The sequence below is a fragment of the Diorhabda carinulata genome, chromosome 3, assembly GCF_026250575.1.
Source record: "Diorhabda carinulata isolate Delta chromosome 3, icDioCari1.1, whole genome shotgun sequence".
Classification (NCBI taxonomy): domain Eukaryota; kingdom Metazoa; phylum Arthropoda; class Insecta; order Coleoptera; family Chrysomelidae; genus Diorhabda; species Diorhabda carinulata.
This window is the reverse complement of record NC_079462.1, coordinates 5,615,043-5,638,544: the sequence shown is the minus strand read 5'-3', so window position 1 is coordinate 5,638,544 and position 23,502 is coordinate 5,615,043. Positions and strand designations below refer to the sequence as shown.

The 23,502-nt window shown below is 32.7% G+C and overlaps 2 protein-coding genes across 2 annotated transcripts in view; one reads left to right on the top strand and one right to left on the bottom strand.

Moving 5' to 3' along the window:
* The window catches only part of LOC130891370 (nephrin), a 526,229-nt gene that overhangs the window by 214,921 nt on the left and 287,806 nt on the right, over positions 1–23,502 (top strand). The gene's annotated exons all lie outside the window — the stretch shown is intronic.
* LOC130891371 (uncharacterized) lies at positions 21,009–23,100 on the bottom strand. The gene is made up of 3 exons (XM_057796034.1): positions 23,048–23,100; positions 21,313–21,541; positions 21,009–21,192 (listed from the first exon to the last, which is right to left on the bottom strand). Exons 1-3 carry the CDS (start codon positions 23,063–23,065, stop codon positions 21,065–21,067), a joined length of 375 nt encoding a protein of 124 aa, XP_057652017.1. The 5' UTR covers positions 23,066–23,100; the 3' UTR covers positions 21,009–21,064.

Sequence of the window (23,502 nt, the reverse complement as noted above, 5' to 3'; positions counted from 1 at the left end):
GCATTAATAGTAGCAATATTTGAAAAAAGTGATACAAAAGACTGCAGTAATAAAAAAGGAATAAAAAAATTAGATTGACAGTAGAAGAGACACTTCTTAAATATAAAAGTGGATTTCAAGTGAGAAAAAACACCCAAGATTTATTATGAAATACATGACATAAAAAGCAGTACAAGAAAATAAGACACTATACGTGTCGTTCTTATATTTAAAAAAGTCCTTATTAGAGTACCTAGAGAGAAAATATAGAAAATACTGGTCTACAGAGAGATTGATGTGAAAATTATAGAGATAATACAAGATATTTATGGAAACAATGAGAATGCAGTCATAAGGAATAACAAAATATTAAAAAGCTTTACTACAACTATAGAAAGCTCAAGTCCATTACTTATTATTCATCATATGTACTGTGTTGAGTAGAAAAATATACATATTTTAATAAAGAAGGACAATATAAAAGTATTGGTGATTGAAGAAAAAGATAGCAAGACAAATATGAGAATAGATACAAAAACACTGGAGCCAGTTGAACACTACCAATACCAAGGAACAATAATAGACGAAAACGGGACGCAAGATATAAATGAGTAGACAAAGACCAATTAACTATATTACACAATGAACATTAAACTCATAAATAGAAAGGAAATATCCAGATTCACAAAAATAAGAATTGTTAACAACATTTGGATGTGAAGCTTTTTCTCGGGTATTGAGAAAACGATAGAAAAGGAAAATTCGGGCTACAGAAATGAAATACCTAAGAAGATTAGAAGGACTAACCAAAAAAATAAGAAAAATGGATATAAGAAAAGACCTAAATATACAACCTACATTAGATTGTAAGAAGGAAAGACAACTTCCAGATCTGATGTTTGTATGATATTTTTATAGTTAATCAAATCCGATATTGGTCTTAATAAGAATAGCATGTCTCATTCACATTCAAAATAGCAACTCAATATTATATTTAAATGAAATGGATGTTTAACAGCAAAAATTTTTTAATCATCACTTCCATTTTAGGAAAAAAAAAGATGTATATTAACTGTTTATTCTACTCAAAGTGATTTTTCTCTACCAATGCTGCTAAACTATATATTTTTAACTATTTGTAGAAATTTTGATCCTATTGCATTTTGGCTTATCTTCAATACTTGATAATTCATAAAATCGAATTCCTTCACAAGTTCCAAAATACCCAAATTTAGTGGTATAATTGGGAAATTTACATGGAGTCACGTACAACAAGCGTAAACACAAATCGTTTACCGGTCATCGATGGAGCATCAATTGAAATGAACATGATTCGACACATTCTACAAAATAAAATCTATCAATCGAGAGCAATTTTCACGAAGCAAATAGCTTTTTACTCCTAATAAAATAATATTAAAAATCAGCACTTCACTGAAGATTGGAGAAATAATATTATCATATAAACTTCTATCATTTTATATAAAAACAGAGTAATGAGGTTTTTGGGACTATGATTTTCGATAGTAAAAAAGTAGTTCATCAAATTTCATTATTGGGAGAGGAGGATGATATAATAAGGCAAATAAAACCAAATTATTATGGCGATTTGATGAAAATTTAAAAAAAAATTCTATTATATAAGAACGATATAGAGTTAAAAAATATATCAAAAATTCATTAAAATCGCTACAAATTGCTCCATCATCAACCTCATTCGCCAGATTCTTGTTTTCAAACCAGATTGACAAAATTGAATTTGACTCCAATGATGCATTTCAAATATTCAATTCGACAACCATGACAAATCCTATTTTTTAGAAGATATATAAAAATCAGGGAAACATTGCACAGAGAACAAGAGCTGCTTATGATGTAAGTTTCCTTTGGCTCTTATAACTCCCTAGTTCGAGTAAACGCGAATCCTTGCGCCTCTGACCAGCACCCTTTGCACCATTTCCCTGTATGTAACTTTATACTAAGAGTCGCAAATATATCAGCTTCAGAGATTATAAAAATGAAACAATAAGTGATAAAATTGTCCAAAAATGGGTTGAGGAAGAACGTAATTATTGTCTCAATGCAAGCAGCTTAAACAAAAATCCGTGACATCATGAGATTAACGATAGCCATCCTTATATTAGAATTTGAAAAATCACCTTAGTGACAACGAGGATTACTTCTCTAAACAAGGTTTTTGTTTAGGTTTGTCAGGTGCAATCTTGAAGTTTGTACAATCCCAATTGTTGTAGAACAATTATTGTAATTAGGCTCTACCTTATGAACAGTCTTCCTATATAATCATTTGTCATTCAGGAATCGTCATTCATTCAAAAGTTAACATATACTTATGTAGTTGCCTTCGTTTATATTGATGTGTATTGACTTCAGGGAGGTATTAAAATATTTCTCCAAGAAAAACGTGTGGGCAAGACAACCATATACAGAACATATATTGTTAGTATGTTCATAATTTTTAGACTAACACTTTCGACTAAATCGTTTATCAGTATTTGACGATGATCTTTCCAATGCATTTAATTTGATATAATTTAATAACAAAACATCTCTAGTGATAGTTTCATCGTCTCGCTTTTGTTTCTTGAATTGCTTCTACCTCAATTTCGTAATACAGTTCACCTTTTCAATTACATAGCTGTACCCAAATAACAGTTTTCCTTTTTTCTCACAATCCTTTTTCCTATTGCCGCCTGCTCCATTTCAACTTGTACACTCAAACACGCTGCTTTTTACACAACCGTGGCGGTACATTCGTCAGGAAGAAGGGGAGAAAATGTTAAAATAAATAAGTAGAATGTATTTTGAGAATTTCCTTGACGAGATTATATTGTTAGATTTGATCAAATTATATGTTAAAATTTTACATATATATATTTGACAAATATCTCAGTTTTGATACTCATTCAACTTTCTTCATTTTCGAGTGGATGAACAGAAAAAATGAATAATGTTTATTGTTACTTAAATATTGTTTTTATATAGAAAAGCCTTTGATGAAAAAAGGCTCACATAAATATTATTCTGACCTAGGTACGTTCTGTCAAATGATTTATGGTATCCTGCTTTTAAAACTGGTCATAAAAACTGCAAGGTGTGTGCCGCTTACTACTGATCAAAATCTCGCTTACAACAAAAATGCAGTCGATACAGTAAACTTTATGTAAGGAACGTGCTTCCAAGAAAGCAGTATTCGTTTTATTTGTTCAATAAGTCCATGGAAACAGTACTTTAGGACTTCAAGAGCAATCTTAATTGATAAATCAGAAAAAGGGGGGACAATAACTAGCAAATATGTTGATTTGTTGATACTTTTTGATGACAATCTAAAGCAGACCGCATTTGTCAAAGGAAGGAGTTGTGTTCTCAAAAACAATGCGTCTGTAAATTGATTTTGGTATTTTTGCGGTAAAAATTGGTAAACTGCGCTAAAATTTCTTGCCTCATTTATAATATCCATTCTTCGATTACTGTTTGTTTCCAGATCTTAAAATGATTTACTGAAAAGCGATTTCAGTCAAATTAAGAGATATGGAAGAAACAAATGGATAATTATTCCTATTATCATCAGATGGTTAGCAAAAGTTGTTTGATTATAAACGCCCTTTCATAGAATAGCTTTCTTATAAACTCAAATATAAAATAATTGTTTCTGAGAATGATTTTTGTATCAACGGCGACACTGTTTACCAGAAAATGATAATACGGCAAGCGTGTTCAATTGGCCAGAGAGAAAGCGACCCCAACACTTTGGTTTTATTCGGTTTACTCTTTATTTTCACAATAAAACGATACATTTTATTTAATACGACCCCTTTTGTGTCATTTGCATTGCGCTCTGTGTCTGGTGTTGTTTTAATTAAATCCATGTTTAACAGATAGGTTATTGCTTGGGTATTAGTCCAGAGATGACAATCACTGTTATCAAATGCACACCTAATTTATATAGAACAGAGAATAGCCAACCTAGGTTTCAATATTTTTTGTTAACAGTTAAGAATAATGTACTATATCGCTTGCTGATTCAAATCTACGTTGATGGAACAAAAATCAGTGATACAAAAGGAGAATAAATAATTGATCTTGTTTAGAACCATTGAATATTCTATACGGTTAGTTTTAAAATTAATTTTTTCATTTCCTGATACGATAAATCATCATGATGGTTGTGAACAAACCATTAACTTTCTTTTATTCTCAAATAAAAATATCTTAAAACTCATTCGAAAAATTTTCCACAAATTAAATATGAAAATAGATGGAACAATCTGAAAAGACAGAGACAATTATGTCCTGTCCTGCGGCGAGAGTCGACCAGAATGACATTTTCCGGATTTCGCTTGACAGTTGGTTCGTGATTGCAGCCGTCAACGAAAATTACGGATGGACTTCTGACGTCAGCTTAATTTCATCAATGCTAATAAAATGCTATCGATTTCGTTCTATTCGCTAACATAACAGAAAAAATTTGGAATTACTTGGCCATATGTTTGGATGTGTTTATTTAGAATTATGGATTTGTTCTAGAATTAAAATAAGTTTGAAGGTATGTCAATAATCATGGATAGCAGTAAATTGAAGATTTGTAATCACATTAGAATATGACAAAACAAGTGTGAATTTTAATAACTATAATCGACAATATATTTTTCACTGGAAGAATTTAGATTTTCATGAATTCAGATAGATCATCGATATTGAAAAATTGCCGTTAATAAATGCGAAACTAAGTCGGTTTTTTCTGACCCAACAACCAATATTTCATTCATTTAATATGCGCGAACCAGCTGCAGAGAACCTTCTCAAAGGAAGACTAACAGCCGAAAAATTCCGTTACTCACAAAGAAGTAGTGGATAAAATAAAAACAAACCTTAATCCAAGAAAACACCTGGATACTATCTAATCCCAGGAGTATTCTTGAAAGAAATACGAAGAAAAGCCAACAAATTTGATCAATTCAGTCATCACACTGAAGCATGTTCAAAGAGTCTGGAAAATAGTTAAAGCGATTACGATAGAAAAACTAGTAAAATTGCAAGGGAAGATGGATTCCACAGGCCAATTTTCCTACTAGCTACAATATAAAATTCTTTGGCTTTGGTGAGCTACATCTGAAGAGACTCAATACCATCATAGAAGACAGTATAACCACTTAAGAAAACCAATTTGGATTCCATTCAACGAGACCAAGGAACGTTTGGTAGACATTTATCTTGAACTTCTGTTTGTGTTTGTAGTGACGGGAAAGACTTGCCTTGGTAGCTGTTTCCACAGATCTGCACTTCTCCAAAAAATGAGTCCCGATAATCTGAGGTTCTGGCCATCTGCAGGTGAACTCATTGTTCATGAGCCATGTCTGCTTGTTGAGGAGATCTTGCAAAAACTACTCCAGGTGAAATTATAAGTCGGAGCATATAGTTTTTTGGTATTAGAAACGGTTCCAGTCTTAACCCCCAGCAAGCCAATCTGCGGTGATTTTTTATTTCCAGACCCCTTAGCTGTAGTGCCAGAAAATAGCAGTCTGGGTGCTTGCTGCATTAAACTCAATCGCTACCTTTGATATTGAAGATCTAACATCTTGTAGCTAATACAGATATTGAGAACATTAGAACAGATTTGAGAAGTTTCACAATAATCATAAAGATTATAGTTCATCGTGATCTCTAGTCTGGATCGACATCTACGAGGGATGCTTTTTTCATCAAAATATAATACTGTATATTTCTTGAAGGAATTGTTTTGTTATCGAAAATTGAATATCAGTTCACATCCATGACGGGAAATGATATTCCTGAGGGGAACTAAAGAGCAGAAAATTCCAATCATAAAGTTGAAATAACAAGAAGTTATTGCAAATATTCACTAATACATACATTTTCATACATAAGCTACATTCTTCCATCATATCTACTAATTAGTCTTTCATTTGATAACGTAACGTAACTATCCAGAAAATAACGAATTTCTCCTAAATTTGCGAATCAAAATATTTTACCGGCTTTGCTTTTGATTTGGTACATGGGTGGTTTGAATATGGTACATTTGGACGCCAAAGTAAATTTTATTGACATAGTAATATTTCAAAGGAAGAGGCTGTTCCTTCCAATGATAAATATTTGTACTGCAGATGGAAGTTTTTTGATATATTGCTAAGTCTTCATGTTCCATTCCAGTAACTCAATCCATATTATATTTTTACATTCATAAATTTAGAAAAACAAAGTTGCTTTGTCAATATTGATTTGACAATAAAACATTCAGTCTTTCTCAAAAGAGTCCTAGTAAAGATCTCTCAGGAGTAGGTAAATTAGAGCAGTTTAGTTTCTACTACAGAACAATATCTAGATCACACTTTTTGAACGTGGAAATTTAAAACATAATCTACAAGGAGTTTTGATTTTTTGTGCGTTAATTCTTTCATGATATTAATTTAGTTGTGTAATAGACTGTGTTTGATAATTGTTATTAAGCAGATACCAACGATTCACTACCTCATACGGACTTGGCAAGGAAGTTTAATACTAATAAGCTATTTTCTTGTTGAAATGTCGAAAAGTATAAAAGCCGCAAACCTCAGTAACCCAAAAATACAAGGTATATTTTTAAGTAAGTACCGTTTTTGAATTAAAAAAAGAAGTGCAAAGATATCGCAATAATTTTATTTTTACATGGAAGCCTGTACCTTAATCTACTTTTCTACATAATTTCCGTGAATATTGAGGCACTTGTCATAACGTGGCACCAGTTTTTGAATACCCTCCTCATAAAATTCTGCCACCTGACTTGTTAACCACTGTATCACTACTGTTTTGACCGTCTTCATTAACGACCGAAGGACGCCCACTCCGTTCTTCATCATGCACATTTGTGCAGCCAACTTTAAATGCTCTCAGCCATTTCCTTACCATTTCATCACTCATAATGTTTTGTCCGTAAACTTCACAGATCTCACGATGAATCTCGATCGGTTTTACGCCTTTACCACTAAGAAATCTTATAACAGCCCGTACTTCACAATCGGCGGGACTCACGATTGTCGGAGGCATCTTAAACACTCAGTAAACAACGTACACAATGAAGAATCAGACTGTAATGGCGTCAGTGCGTAGACAAGAGATGCAGGTAACCAGCGCGCATGTGCGGTACGCCGACCTTGGGGTTGCGGCGGCGGAATCGCAAAACGGTACTTACGTGAAAAATATGCCTCGTACTTTAAAGTTCAAAAAATTGTAAGAAACCAGTCAGCTGATTACATTTACCTACTTGTCTATCAGGGTAGAAAGGATCATACCATATGAATTCGACCTGTTTAACACGATTAGTTTCCGAACAATAAACGTATTGCTATTTTCCCCAGTCTAACATCTGCCATTCGACTTATATATTGGTTCCATTATTCCATCCGTTAATGTTATCTACCCCATATAATTGTCTCATGTTTTTGCTTCTTTTTCGGTCTTATATTGTCTTTCCAGATATCAACCTGAGAATTTTCATTTCTGTGGTCTCCAAAATTGTTTCTCTCTTATGTTCCTGATGTATAGGTCATTATAAGATCTCATATTTGCTTTGTAAATTCGTTTTTTTTTTTCTTCTCTTAGGTGTTTGTTCCACCATACTACGTTCTGAAGACATCCCGCGACCTTATACCTTGTTAATTATCATCTTCTACGTCTCCATAACTGGTTATGTCAATTCTAAATTATTCCATGTTTTTTTCAGTTGAGATAGTCGTATCATACTGTTTTCCTGTTAGAGTAAAAATATTTGTTGATTAGTGAGAAATCACTATCTCAAACAATTATTTTAACTAAGGCTATTACTGATATATTCTGATCTAATTTGATTAAAAAGTGATTATAATGGAAACTAATCATTGATGTCAATAATAACAGAATACATCTATCAGATAATAAATTGATCTCAACACTTTTGCATAATATCTCAACAGACTGTGAATTTTGGACGGCATTAAATCACAAATCAATTGTCAAATACCGAATCCACATATAGATTCGTAATTGTTATTTGCCGATTCTCATATAGTATACAAAATTACCCTCAAATCACATATCACTAAAATTGAATCTGAACTGGTTACAGGTTGAAGCAGAGAAATCGATTGTTCTGCAGATATTACTTCACGTCTGCAGTCGTTATAGAGAAATTTACTGCCGGCTATCATTTTTCGATCGTTTCCTCGTTTTGGGAATGCTCGTATTACATGTGAATTCACTACAAGTTATTTTTTGCTGAATACACAATTAGAAAAATGTTTGAGCATATCATCTGAAGTTAGAGAGCATAATTTACTATAAAGGTTGTACCGAAAGTGAGGATAACATTGTAATTAATTTACAAATTGTTGAGTGTTGAAGGAGCGTCACGCCTTCACGGCCTTCATCGTCGTTTTTGAAGCGTTTGCCAGTTTTCATTTAGCTTGGGGAAAAGGTGATGATTGCTGGGGTTAACATTTAGCTGTACAGGAGATGAAATAAACAGACCACCCAAACCTCATGACGTGTGACATGGAGTCGAACGTTGTCATTAAAAAACACTACTTCCCCATCAGTCGTCCTCGCGACGATTTTGGATCAGATTGCAAGAAATCGTTCTTATTCTAAAGCGAAGTCTCTATATCCTATTTCGTTGACTGTGTTTATTTCAATTCCTTTTGAAACAGAGTAACGACACTAAAAAGATATTCTTTCATTTCAGGGGTGAGATGAAACACCCAAATTTCGTCTTTTGTGACGATAATGTCCAACAACTTCTCCTTGTTCACCTACAGAGCTCAAGCATCCGGGGAACTCAAACTTGCGCTATTCCAACGGTTCTGTTAAAGTGTGTCATAGAAAACGTCAAGAATGTTTGCCAAGCAGCTCACTGTAGATATTTTGGACAAATGCATCTGTCCAGCGGTCTCTCATTCCGTTCTTCATTGTCGTATGACCCTCGACAAAAGCCTTGTCCATTTGCGGAAGAAATGAGCGATATAGCGAGTCGAGGAAGGGCGGGCACGCCGCGCTATTGATGGATTAAGCACAGCATATTCCTGTAGCTCATTGGGAACTTCTACTACAACACCAGTAATTTACAACATCGAATAATACTTTTTATCGACGATTTAATTGAGATCCTAAGGAAATCACAAGAATTCATATAGCAAACTTACGAAATTGATATATATATTTTTCGTTTCAAAGCTGGAGATTCATAGAAACAACAGTCATACATATTATACTTTTTCTCGTGTTCACAAGATTTTATCTCAATGATAATACTGATAATTAATGTATGAAACAACTTAATTGATATCACTAGTTGCTATGTATGAGAATGAGAGACACATAATTTTTCAATTTTTTTGTGAAAATTGTTACTCTATATTTTCTATGGAGTGTTCAGTTTTCCAATTCTTATAAGACCATATACATTAAAAATAGATTCAATTTCAATTAGAATTTTTATGGCCACCACGTCACGTGCCCTCGTATATAAGAATACATAATAAAAGTACATATTTCTCATCCTTTGATAATTCCTCTAAGAACCTTCTCAATGAAACAATAAGTATTCGACACCGGGGATTCCAGGTTGTCCTTTCTTTTATAACTGTCTTTATGTTCTAACACCATACAATTAACTGAATCATCTCCAATATACTTGTACACGTGTTAGGAACAACCAACATAACTACGTCCCCCAACCTTAGACACGGTTTTATGACATGTTTGTTTTTCTAGATCCTCTTGATTTTAGGTTTTTTCTGTTTTAAGATTAATTTTTTTTTAATAATTTTTTAAAAGAAAGATAAAAATTGACGTTTCGACTTCAGTCTTTTTTAAAATATGATATTGACACTTACAATTTGTATATTTATATTAATCAATGATGTAGATGATGGATTAGTCCAGTAGATTTTTGCCGCTGGAAGTGAAAATGTCGCCAGAAGACATCTATTGAGGAATGTTTAACTACTGAATCAAGTAGCAGTGCCGGCTAGCTGTGTCTTCATTTCGGATTAGAGACTCCGTTACGCCATTCTGAAGAGACGCAACAATTCGAAACTAGTATTTGCGATGCCAATTTCGGCGGATTGTCGACGACATCACGTTCTTGGGAGATACAATTCAGAAATTCAAATTGATAGCTGTGACATAAGCAGAATTACGCTTCGTTCATTCGAAAACGTTTTTTCAACTGGATTGCTAATTCATGTCGCTGAAAAACTTGGCCAACTGCTTCCTGTCATAATGCGGTTTTTCACATTCTGTATATGTTATTTGCTACCAAGAAGTTTCACGATTTTAATGTTAATGTCGAATGTTTATAGAAGCTTCTTGATTTTTTAATCGTCCTAAACAGTTTGAGAATTTTCTTCATCTACCAGTATATCATTTGATAGAAATAAAACTCCTTTGCAGGGAATCAAAGTTTTTCCATAATATGTAGCTACTGCTTGCAACCGTATTAATCTTATCATCCCTCGTATTACTAGTGAACTCTTTCAATCAAAATAGAGTATTAGGAGCGAAAATACAGCACGAACTGAGGTGTTAGTATACTTGAAATTCACGAACAAACAACTAAGCACAGTGATAAAAAAGATTATGTGTATTTATACTAAAATTGATCATACGTAATGATATTTTCAATGACAGTTCTTTATTGACAAGTAATATCATAAAATGTATCTCATATTTCACCGCAAAGAAATATTCAAATGTACTTGGGAATGAAAAATGCTTAAAAATCCTTCAGATGTTACAATCTTCTAGGAAATAGAATTCGATAATGGAGGCTAATTGGATGTCGAAAGTGTATTTGATTTGCGAACTGCATTATTCATAACATCAAGTTTATAAATTAACGGATAATTCACCCATACCTCTAGCGAATTAAATTTACAACGAGCTAATTCAATCGATGACGAGAGACTGACATTATTAGACGCTTTCGCTGCAAAATACATTAATCAAAAGTTGCTTTATACAGCTCAATAATAATGCCATATCAAGTTCATTAAACTGTGACTTATGTAAAGCTTTCGTGTACACGTAACTCGAATAAAGAAATAATTTATAAATTGCTGCTTAATTACAAAAGTTCTTTATCTTGAAGTTTGTTTGAGTATGAAATTGCTATTAACGAAGAGATGAATCTACTTTACTTTACAAGTTCATTTTACGTTAAGCGCACACTGGAACGTTCTCACCAAAACGCGTCAAAAAGATTTTTAAGGCAATAAAACAATTCTCTGGAAAATTTCCCACACTTGATATTTAACTAGTTTACGCTTGGGTAACATGGAAATAACATTCAATTCAAACCTGAGAGAGTGAGAAAGCAATTTATGTATGTATTATTTGTTGAGAGATGAGAATATTATTTCTACCGGAGATTAAGCGAAAATAGAAACGTATAACTAACTTAGGATTTTGTATTTTTATAGACCATGACAGTTCTTACATCTACAAATGACCTTTTAATAGGTAAAATATCTGCCGACCAATCACAATTGCGGGATTGATTAAATAAATAATAAATAAATTAAAATTGTTACACTGTGTTGTGAAATTCTCGAAATGCACCGCGTTCTAAATGTTGTGAATTATCGAGGATTTTTGAAAGAAGCTCAACAAAAATATTCACAAACTTCATTGACTTCCAGTTTAGTTTAGGTCTGTTGACAAATTTACCCAGTGACTGCAATGATTTGAATTCAAAACTATAGACACCAAAGAAGTCTATAATTATCTATCTAAAAAATTAAGTTCCTCCTGTTTTGCGCTGAGATCAGTTTCCAAAGAACTGAACTTATCCACATCCTTAACAGTTTGTTATGTCCTTATTGAGTCACAACTCCGATATGCCCTTTTCTTTTGGGGTAAGTGTGGTGTGACTTAACTTGAATTGAGTTGAGAATCTTCAAACTACAAAAGAGAGCTGTTAGATATTTACTCGGACTAAACAGTAGTCTCTGAATCTCTGAATCCGTTTGCCTAATTCGTAAGCACGATTCTTCAATTTCAGAAAAATCGTTGCATAACTATCCACGCGGCTTTTACCTACCTACTCCACGTTTAGAATTAGTTACGGGCTCAATATTTTACAATGCAAAAAAATGCACAATCATTTGCTAATATCATCTTTTTCGCATTCCGCAATAATTTGTGGGCATATTTACTGGAAAGTGCCTTCTACTCTGTAAACGACTATTGTAATAATAATATTCAATTCCGGACATGCTGCATACTAGTTTAATTTTGCTATTGACTTATATACTAATTATTACCTATTATTATTACCTATAATTTTGTTACTTATTTTTATTTTTTTCTGTATATTGAAATTTTATTTTATTTTTATATTTATTTAGTTATTTTTATGTTTGTTTCTTAGTTTTTACTACAAGCTTTTGTCTACAAATTGTAACAGTTTTTTGACAATAAAGCATTTTTTCTCTCTCTAGTCCGATTAAATGAAGAGGTTGTAGCTGTACATTCTTATCTGGTCATCGTGTGAAAACCATAAAAAAACGAAAATTATTCTAGGTTTTTAACTGAATTTATATCCCTCATTGTAATATAGTCCGTCTACGAAAAATTTAGATATATTCCAATATAATCAAGAAATGTCAACGGTTGTATTATTATTAGAAAAATATCATGAAGATTGCGAGATTCATGTTATGTAATACCAAAAATGTAATATATTTGAAAATATGTTTATGGGAAGGGTTTCCATGAGATACGAGTAAAATGCTTGATGCGATGACGATAGCACGTTCAAAAGTGAAAAACTACGTGTCGGGAGTTCGTAAGAGCGAACATGCTTTGAAAATACCATTAATATCCACGTGACCCTCCTATCACCTTAAAAAGGGGTGCGGTAGAACAGGTCAGGTGTCGTTTGGTTCATATTTCATAATCTTTGAAACATATTGATAAGAAATTTATAAAATTTCGTTAGTATATATTTATTTTGTCAATATATAAGAGTGTAATTTCAAAAATTTAATTGGGAGGTGTAAAATTTTTCGTTTCAAGATTTATTTTACGGTGAAGCAGTTCGAATCAAATTATATAGTGAGCTTAAAAGTTTTGGATAGGTAATTGATGAGGGGGAGTTTTCCAACATTACTCTTGACTCACTTTTTAGAAATAGCTTTATTCAAAGTAGGTATGTATCCAGAATTCATAGAGATTTCATGGAAATAAGAGAATGTTATGTTGATTCCATAGAACTGTAGGAGGTGGATAAAAGAAATTCACTATAGATTATAAATACTTCAAATGAATATATTTAATCAAATAATAGTGGTTCTAAAAAAACGGTAAAATAGACAAATATATGTTATCTATAAGTAAATTATCCGTTTCACATAATTGTCATCTTGATTAGTGAAAAGTGTATCCAAAGTTTGTGTATTTTCTTGAAGATCGAGCAGGAAGATAGTAAAATTGGGAAAACTAAGTATATGGAGTTAAAAAGCGAAAATGTGGCACCAAATATGAGAAAATAGAGACAGGGAAATATATATATTCGAGGAGGAAACAATTTTAAATACTTGCGAGTAACAGTTGACAACTATACTAATCGAGGAGAGGAAATTTCTCAAAGGATCCAAGCAAGTTACCCAGCATATCATAAATTCCGGCTTCTAATGCTATGCAAAAAAATCTGGATTGACTCACCACAATAAGTTAATCAAAGAGCTTTTGATTGAGCAGTTAGTATTCCTACTGGTTGGGTTAGGTTGAAAATATAATACCCAATTATCAATGTTCACTATTCCTTTAGAATAAAGTGAAGTGAGTGCAGTACTCACGCAATAATGAATGTGTTAGAGACGCAGTTTTCTATAAATGAATGGATATATGCGTTTTGTGAACAATTCACTGAGTGTTGATTATTAAACAATTAGTGGAATGGTAACTAGATACAAAGAAACCAGAAAACCAAAAAACCGTAGAAAGTCAACTCGATTAGCGCTTTTCCGACAACGCCTTCTATTAAATAACTGAACAGTCAATTTGAAACTCGGGAGTATACCGTAACCGTAAGTAGTAGAAGGCAATTTACCGCATCGATGTCGGTACTACGTCGATAACTGCAAAATAATGTTCTTCTTAGATAGAAATCGAATGAGTGAAATCTCCAGATGGTCGCGATGGAATACGATGTAGACCTGGAGGGAAATTACAATTGTAATGTTTGTCCAAAAGACTCTTTTGGTTCTCAATAGAAAACGAGTGTAGAATCTCACTACTTTATTTTTCTATTATTCTTTTATTATTTCCTATTACTACTTTAGAACCATATAAATGTTTTTATTTTATCTGTTATACATTGGCCGCATGTGGCAACGTTGTAAAATATATTCCGTCTATTCCTCAGTACCTCACAACAGTAAAAAGCATTAACATGTAATAAGTGCAAGTAAATTAGTTACAATCCAACCAATAGTTTCATTTAATATAGAATAAATTGAACCAGCAACATTTATCTAGTGAAGAGTTTATCAAAGACGATAAACATCACGAAATCTTACAACGAGTATGTTTCAAAACACGCACAGAGATGGTTTTTATTCAACCGCGATCTTTAAATGCAGAATTATATCTAGAAACTATTACACTGTCCCACGTCCCAATATAGGAAACTTCACTTAAATGAAATCCGTATGCAGAAATAAATCCAATAGATCACATTTGGAATGGTCTAAAAAGTAGCCCAACATCTTTAAGTGCGTCAGCTAGTTTTTTTGAGTATGTAAACTGCTTCCCTTCTGTTTCTTAACAACATAAGTTGGTTATTGAAATGAGCGTCAGTGTAGGTGTAGTGGAGGTTATCAGCAACAGAGAATTGATCATAATCGCTCCCTATCTACACTTATTATTCCCATCGCAGTTACGATGAGAATTATTTACAGAAAGACTCAATATTGCATTCTCATTTGTCCTAAAAATTTTATTGAGGATTCAATTTATATTCAAGAAATATTACAGGCGCCTGGTTACTAATTACATTCTAAATTTCCCATTTTATAAAATAGAATCAAAATACCTATACCTACATAATTCCAGTATCCTATATTTGAAACTGACAAACCAAATGTTGCGTAGATAGAAAACGGGCTGTTGCTTTTCTATGTACGCATCTTGAATGCGTATTTACTTGGGTAGATTGTAGATTCTATCCAACGCCAAATTCAACTCGTCTGAAAATGGAAGAGCTGAAAACGTAAACTCTGTGATAACGACAGAATGATTACCAGGGGATGGCTTGGTCAGATAAGATTTCTTAGCAAACAGAAAACGTTTCTGTGCTCCCTTTAACTTCAATGCAGTGTCGCAGAAGGTAGTGTTTTTAAATAGAATCATAAAAAAACAGTTATTCTTTTACTAACATACACTAAGAAAAATTCAGAAAGGAAGGCCGTGTATTTCTAGCATAAGCTAAAAAAAACTCAAAAGGGAACACTGTATATTTGACAATATTTTTGGAACAATAGATTCTAGTTGAAATTTTTTGTAGACGAAATAATTTTAACACATCACTTTTGAGGTTGATCGTATGCTCCACGATAAAAGTAATGGAGTACCTTACGAAGAAAAAGGAAACATTTAATTATGTGTATTGCTATAAAGTTTGCATGTTGAGAACAAGAAAATTTAGTGAAAACACTCAACAATCAACATCTCTCGGTGTATCTATTTTATTCAACGGAAACAGTGTTGGTGAGATGTATCATAAGCCTTGTGACTACTGACTCTAATCTAACAGTGTGAATAATTTGTTATTCAATTAACCAGGAGTAGCATTGATCAATTAGGAGCTTATAGTATTTATAATTCATATCCATTACCAGTTTATCACAATATAATAGTCACTAATCTCAGGTGGAATGTTGACATTATACATAATAGTTTAAGTTATCTGTAACATGACAAAAGTACTGTGAAACCAAGAAATTTCCAAAGAACTCGTGCATATAGTGAGGAAGAAATTAGGTTATTTAAATTTCGTGACCTTCTGAGTTGAGAAGTTGAGATGTAGATGGACTCAAGTTTCAATATTTGGCGGACAATTTTGCGTGACTACTCCTCATACATCCCTCAATTCTTAAACATTTCTATTATGTTTACATTACTCAATTTGCACCTTAAGTAGATGGACTCAAGTTTCAATATTTGGCAGATTCTTCTTATTCTTGTGCGATGTCGATGATGACACTTGGGCGGACAATTTTTACCTGTGTTGTGCTCTCCATTTAAAACAAATACCTATAGCTTAACAACGGATATGAAAGACGCAAGCATAGCATCACCTCATCTCCCGAGGCTTGTATATTTGTAAATATGAAACGTATTATCTCCTCTGCAAATTTAGACCTAACCAAGAACGTTAATATTCAAAAGATACGTCGGCAAGTGTTCGTCGGATACGTCTGATGATATATGATTTTATTTTCAAATATGAAATTGACAATAAACTTGAATCACCAAATATTACGAATATGAAAGAGGAAAAGGAAAGTTTCTTAATTGGAATAGGGAAAAAAGGGATCAGAAATTCATTGTTATAACTATTTTGCCTTTAGAAGCATATATTAGACTTCTCTACTGTTTAGTCTTCACACAGCTGTTAAAAGTAGGAGACCTATCAGAAGAAGTAGCTCTGGTGTTGAATATTCCTCTAACTCAACATCCGCAGGACGCAGAAAAGTTTTATGTGGCAGCTAAAATGCAAAATCAGGAATAATACTCTGTGATGTTGAAAAGAGGTAGAATAAGGTACCTCATACGAAATAATTGCGCAAATTAATATTATACCAGGCGATAATAAATTGAAAAAGTGTACAAAATGTCATTAAATGGTATGCAGTTAGCTCTAAAAACAGGAAATAGAGCGACAATAAGAGCCAAATATTGTGAAAAATGGGATAAATAAGTATTCCTTAAGCGGAAGTACTTGCAATTGAAAAATGCATGCAGTTTAACTTTGGAAGGAGTTATCGCAAACAGGAGATTCTAAGCTAATCTCCGAAATAAAAAAATCCATGATGGTCTGAGAATGCCTGGAAAAGTCGAATGGGATACCAAAAAAAAGTTATCCTCAAATAGATTCCCTATAACACTATAGCTGAAGAAAATGGAATAGCAGACAAAAACCTTCTGTGGAATCGGCTATTGGACAACGCAGAAAAGAAATCAGTTACTGGAAAAATATAAATAGATAGAGATAGGCAAAACACTGGTAAGTAATCTACAAGAGCTTTCAGATTTTGCTGCTTTAAGAACGAAACATCTATCTACATTCTTTAGAAGACTAGGGAGCTACTCAGTATTACACCTGGAAGCATATGATATAGAAGATTAGAATCTTTGACAGCTGAAGCCGTTTCACATCTTGCAGACATCCACAATATTTTTAGACCTAGGTCTAAATACTGGCGTTTTATTCTTCCTTATACGTATCCAATAAATCTCCCTGAATGTTCTCTATTGAATTTACTTTTTCTAATAAGTCATAATTATAGATGTTAATAAAAGTTTCGTTCCCAACTTTTCGTTTGTTCTTAATCGGGTTCATTTATATCACGAGCCTTTGCATTCTTTCTTTTTATGAAAGTTCTATGTTTTCTTCTTACGCCTGTTGAAGTTTGAATATTGTTTTGATTTTAATGAGCGAAACTCTTCTTAACCTTATCACAGGGATCTTAATAAGACATTTTGTTCATTTTGGCATTTTTGATTGATATATAAGTCTTTTCCATCCAACTTTGCTGAACGGTTTAATTCACTCTAATTATGAACTCCGTTCCTCGTTTCCTCTGCTTTGATATTAATTTGTTCATGTAAGATACTCTTTCTGCAATATGTATACCATAAAACGGCACTAATAAACTGATGAAGCTCATATTTATAGCTGTTTGTAAGAGCTTTGGAAAATGGCGAAGCTGTAGGAATGATTGTCATCAAAAATGCTTGTGAGAGTATAATGCTAACATATTTGTTGCATGGAATGAAAACATAAATTATGGATTTATTTGTCGGTTTCGAATATAATTGCGACAGATGGAACAAGATAAACTTAAAAATCATTATTGGTTCAAAGATAATGTGAAAAATGACTTTAAGTAGTTGTGTGTATATGTAAATCAATTTGTTCACAACAGAATATTATTTCACTGAAACGGTGGTGTGTAATTGATTTTGAGTTGCGTGCTTGACAACTCATAGTTATGATTTATTTCCCATGTAATTAAAATTTAACTCTTGTTCCAGGTAAGTGGACGATACCAATAGAAAATAACCATAACGTAAGTATGAATAATTTGAATGTAGAGCAACCATTAATTAATTTAGAAACCATATGATTTGAGGTACTGAATATTTTCATTTCAAAGGATTTATGTTACTGTGCTATGTGCTTTCATTTTCTCATTGTGTATTCATTCAATAGATATAAATATCCATCTTGCTATACAATGTGAGTTACAACATTCAAAGCCTTCAATTGTATAGAAAATTACTGAAACAATTTTTATTAATTTAGATGTATTATGGGGAAATTCGCATTGTTGTTATATCTCTCGTGTTTTCTGTAGATATGAGAATTCATATTTGATTACCCTTTATTTGTTTGGCTTTGGAACCCTTAAGAAATGATTAAAAATTCTCATTCAGTTGTAATTCAAGTTCAATATCTCAGCCGACATGGAAGGAATAATACATGATTAAACAGCTTTCATGTTAAAACTATTAACTATGTTAACTGGAAGTTACAGTAGATTGTTTATGTGAGAAATAATGAATTGCAATTTAAGTTATATCAAGATATGGTGGAATCTGCAGAAAGCGGAAGTGAATATGTACCATATTTATTACTCTATACCACAACCGACATCTCATAACAAAATGTAAATTGATTACAAAAACTAAATAAAACTAATGAAGGTAAAAATAAGAGTTTTTATTGTGGAGGCCTTGAATAGATCGAAGACATTGATTCACCTTTTGGTATACCTTTTTTAAATTTCTGCCATCTTAGCTTCACTGATTTTTAAAACTAATAAAACGTGAAAATATTCTTGGAAATGAAATTATTCATAATTCTATGAAATGTAAAATAGGAACTCGTCCAAGACATAGGCCGTTGAGCCGATCCTGTCCAGTTATGATGGAATTCTACAATTTGGTAACTTTGTGACGCCTCCGATGTTTGTTTTTATCTCAGCGGCGATTGGTTTATATTGTTTTTTTAGAACTAATATCTATGAGGGTCCTCTCATTTATTTGTTTATTTTCTAGAACTTTTGACAAATTATTTTTGGGTATATAAAGGAGTTTGTTGTTTATGATAAATGGACATAGTGAACAAAACAAAACAAAAGAGTAACGAGAGAATTTAAATAAATTAGAAAAGTAATTATACAAGTAGTCATAAGTTAATTATTATATACGTCAGATGAGTCTAGGTGAGTATTTATATATATTGAGGGAGTAAAAGACAATGATTATAAATTCAAACCATCAATAGAAATAGTATAAATAAATGCATCATTTCATTGGTGTGGTTTCCGAGAGTATCGAATCCTTTTACATTCAAATCTCAAAGTTTATCTATAAGATTTAAAAAATATAAACCTAATTGCACATAACCTAAAAAAATAGAATTGAACAAAATTGTGGGGCCATTGTAATATTGTTACAAACTAATTTGAAAAGAAACAAATCCTTCCAAAAACGCGAACAGTTTCTATAGGTAAATGTAACAGAAATTTTTTCAAAAAGGTCGTTGAGTCAAATGAATATTTTTAAGGGGTATAGTGTTTTTCTGACTCCCTGGACTGATTTCCTATCTCACTGGTAATGTTTGATTAGAAAATTTTCATATATCTGTTTTTGTGAGAACTTCGATAACAAATTTTTACTGTTGGTTGTCGAGTTTTAGAAAATTTGTGGAAAACTGGGACAGAAAAGAGTAGTTGCTATATTTGCACCTAAGATTTCATATTAAAATCTTTGAAAGGATCCATTTCTTGACGCAGAGAAAAATAAATAAAAAAAGGGAACGAGCTTTCCGTTATCTATTTGGAAAATCTCTGGATATATACGAGTCTCAAGTCAAACAAATCATGTTACTATTTGCGTACCTACAAGTGTTCTTTGATAGTTTCCCAAGCAAGAGAACTTAAAATGTAAGAAACATTTTCTCAAATGGATGCATCGTTTTACTGTTACACTGAAAAAAAATGTAAACACATTTTATGAAATATGATTACGCTCATTCAAACTTGAAAAACACAAATTTGATGATCATGACAGTGATCTTTTGCTACTCCATTCCTTCCCAGTTCAATTGGCACACTTACTAAAATCTTTATAAATGTCACAGAAAACTTAACTCTCATCCGATCAAGATGTGTCTAATTCACTCATCGACCAACGTTTATCACGACCAACTAAAGAAATTATTCATAATCATATTTTCCAATTCATTTTATTCGACTACTATAAATGAATATCGAATATTGATGGAGTTAAAGGAGTTAAAGATTGAAAGCTGATTAAGAGAGAAAGATTATGAAGGACTGTTTTGAAAAAGAGAGCATGTATAGGAGAAGGGTAAGAATATTGGGAACAAGATGTGATTGATTGGAATGATGGGCGTGTGGATATTTGCTATCCAATAAGTTTGGATTCAGATAGAACTTCAATCAAAACATATAATCAAACCACTTATTTTCTCGAATCATAGAGTACTTTCTCGTTAAGGTTTTCTATGGATAGAAGAAGATAGTATGTAGAAAATATGTGTTCGATAAATTGTAGATTGAGTCATGCGATGGAAGATCTCCACCGTTTCTACCATACATCGACTTAACGACAAGCTTCATACGATATTTGTTAATTTCTTGGCCATTTATATATAATTTATTCATATTATAGAGAATGGTTACGTTTTAAAATATCTATCTCAACTTCAATTAACCATGTGGTGTTGAAGGCTTTATTATCAAAATATCAGATATAACAATTGAGTTTCCATATTTCATTCTTCGGGATGTTCCTTATCAAATCGATCACGCTCCTCTAGATTTTCACACGCCCATTTAGATGTCATTTCATCTATTTTTGATTCACACCATTCTTCTGGATATGCCATAACAACTGATCCACCTAAAATAAAATATAAAAATAGATAATACAACATTAGAAGACTGAATACTACAATAATACTGTCAAAAGAAGGACTAAAACAAGTCTATCGTACATAAGAATTTATATAAACATACTTACCTGTACATTTGCAGAGAGGTCGCATCGGAAGTTCTGGGACATTACACTCAATGAAATTGGGAAGTTCTAGGAATCGCATTACAAATTTTCTCTTTCGCCACAACTTGATACACAGTGCTTTATTTTCAGATTCTTCGAAATCTGGTACATAACCTGGCCAACATTTGCAATCTTCGTTATCTAAATGAGCTGCTATGATGATGGGAATTATCACCAAGACAACGTATATCTGGAAATATTGAAAAATAACGAAGTCTTCAATTTATATTTCTATCTAAAAATTGACTAATCAAATTTTAATTCCATTGAGATGGTAGAAAAACTGAATAATACAGTTGTAATCATTTTTCATGCTTTGATTCCAATTAACACCCGATGGGCTGTGAAGAAAAGACGGGTGAATATACAAAAAAGATTTTATCACTAAAAGTGAGATCCAATACAGTTTTTTCCTCCTCATGATCAATTTGCAATGGAGGCATCTGTCTTGGTATTGATTGCCAAGTTTGTGACGGATATTGGACAAGCTTTGGAGTATCTTCTTCATAAAATATAACCGCCAATGATTGGTAGTGAGCTCAGCGTTAGGATGGACGCGCCACCCGCGAAGACAGTGCTACAGAAAAGATGACAATCACTCGGTGCTGGGTCAGAACTGTTTGGTGGGTGTTGGAAAATGTAGCATTCAAATTGGTGAAATAGTTGGGTTATACGAGCGCTGTGGGGACGGGCATTGTCGTAGATTAAAACAATTCCAGAAGTAAGCACGCCTCTACTTTTGGTCAGAATAGCGTGAGCGGCGCAAAGTTCCACAATATGAATTTGCATTTATGTTTGTCCTAAGATGCATAAACCCCATTAACAATACATCTAAAAACAGTTGCCATAATCTTACGGCTGTTAAAGGTTTTTTCGAATTTTGTGTGTCTTGTTTGAGATTCCGTGTTCATCCATTGTTATGATTGTCGTTTCCTTTCGCGTACGTCATCAATAATCCATGTTTCATGATCTGTCAAATTGGATCTGGGAAAATCTTCTTCATCAATATTGTAACGGTCAAGAAACTCTAAAGCTGTACCCATTCAGCGAATTTTGTGGTTGTCAGTCAATATAGTTGGGACCAAGCGAACAAATACTGTTCAGTAACGATAGAGTACAAGGTAGATCTTTAATATACAGGAAAATGCATTAATAATGTCGTTGAGGTGAGGATCAGGAACACCATTATTAGCATCAGTTCAGCCGACTCAAAGTTCACGAACTCATAAAGTGTTTCCATACACTCAACTCATTATTCGATGAATTTTTGCTGTCCTGTTTCCTTCTGTTTCCAAAAAACGAATTACAGCTCGCTGATTCACACTTGGTGGGAGAATAAGTAGCGACACCCATGTTTATGTGACTCTAACTTAACGAGAAACGACCTGATGGAATCGCCAGTGACTGAGCATTTGAACGGTGATGATGCACAGTAACCTACTTCCCACACCAATCAAAATTCCTGGCTTATACTGAGCAATCGGGGATGAAAGGATGAAAAACCCTCGCATGAAGGAAGAAACGTTTTCTAATAATTTTAATATGAGACTAATATAAATAATTTCCAATGAAGACATAGAAATTTTCTTAATGTAACATGAAGTTGAATAGAATTCTATAGTAAATTGAACCTACTTTTAATTTTGATAAAAAAATAGCTTTATGTATGTTTTTGGAATAATTAAAAACTGCTCACCTTTTCCAATTTAATCATGTTAAAAACAATAGAACAATAAATATCGAACTGAATAGGACATCGGAATTCATAATCAATAAAATGCATTATATTATTGTTACATTTTATTAAAAACTAATATAATGTTATACAAGATATTTACCAGGGTAGTATCATGTTCATTAAAATTAGCAATTTGAAAAAAAAATGTATTAAAAAAATTATTGGTAACTTTGAGAGAAGTAATTGATACTTATAAACCTTTCTGAATAGGATATTTACTAGTTTCATATATTAACCAATCATCTCTGTTCTCACAAGGCCATGTTTGACGCAGTTCGCTAAAATCCGAATCCGCACATTCTGTACCTCCTGTTGTTGGTACAACGGTGGCCGTAGGACCTGAACAAACACATGGTGGCATGTTGCATTCTTCTACGTTTCGATTCACACGGGAGACACATTGTACTTTTCCA

Coding starts and splice junctions, on each gene's coding strand:
- LOC130891371 (XM_057796034.1), bottom strand. Junction 21,193..21,312: donor ACCTCTCTGCAAATGTACAG/GTAAGTATGTTT, acceptor ATTTTATTTTAG/GTGGATCAGTTGTTATGGCA.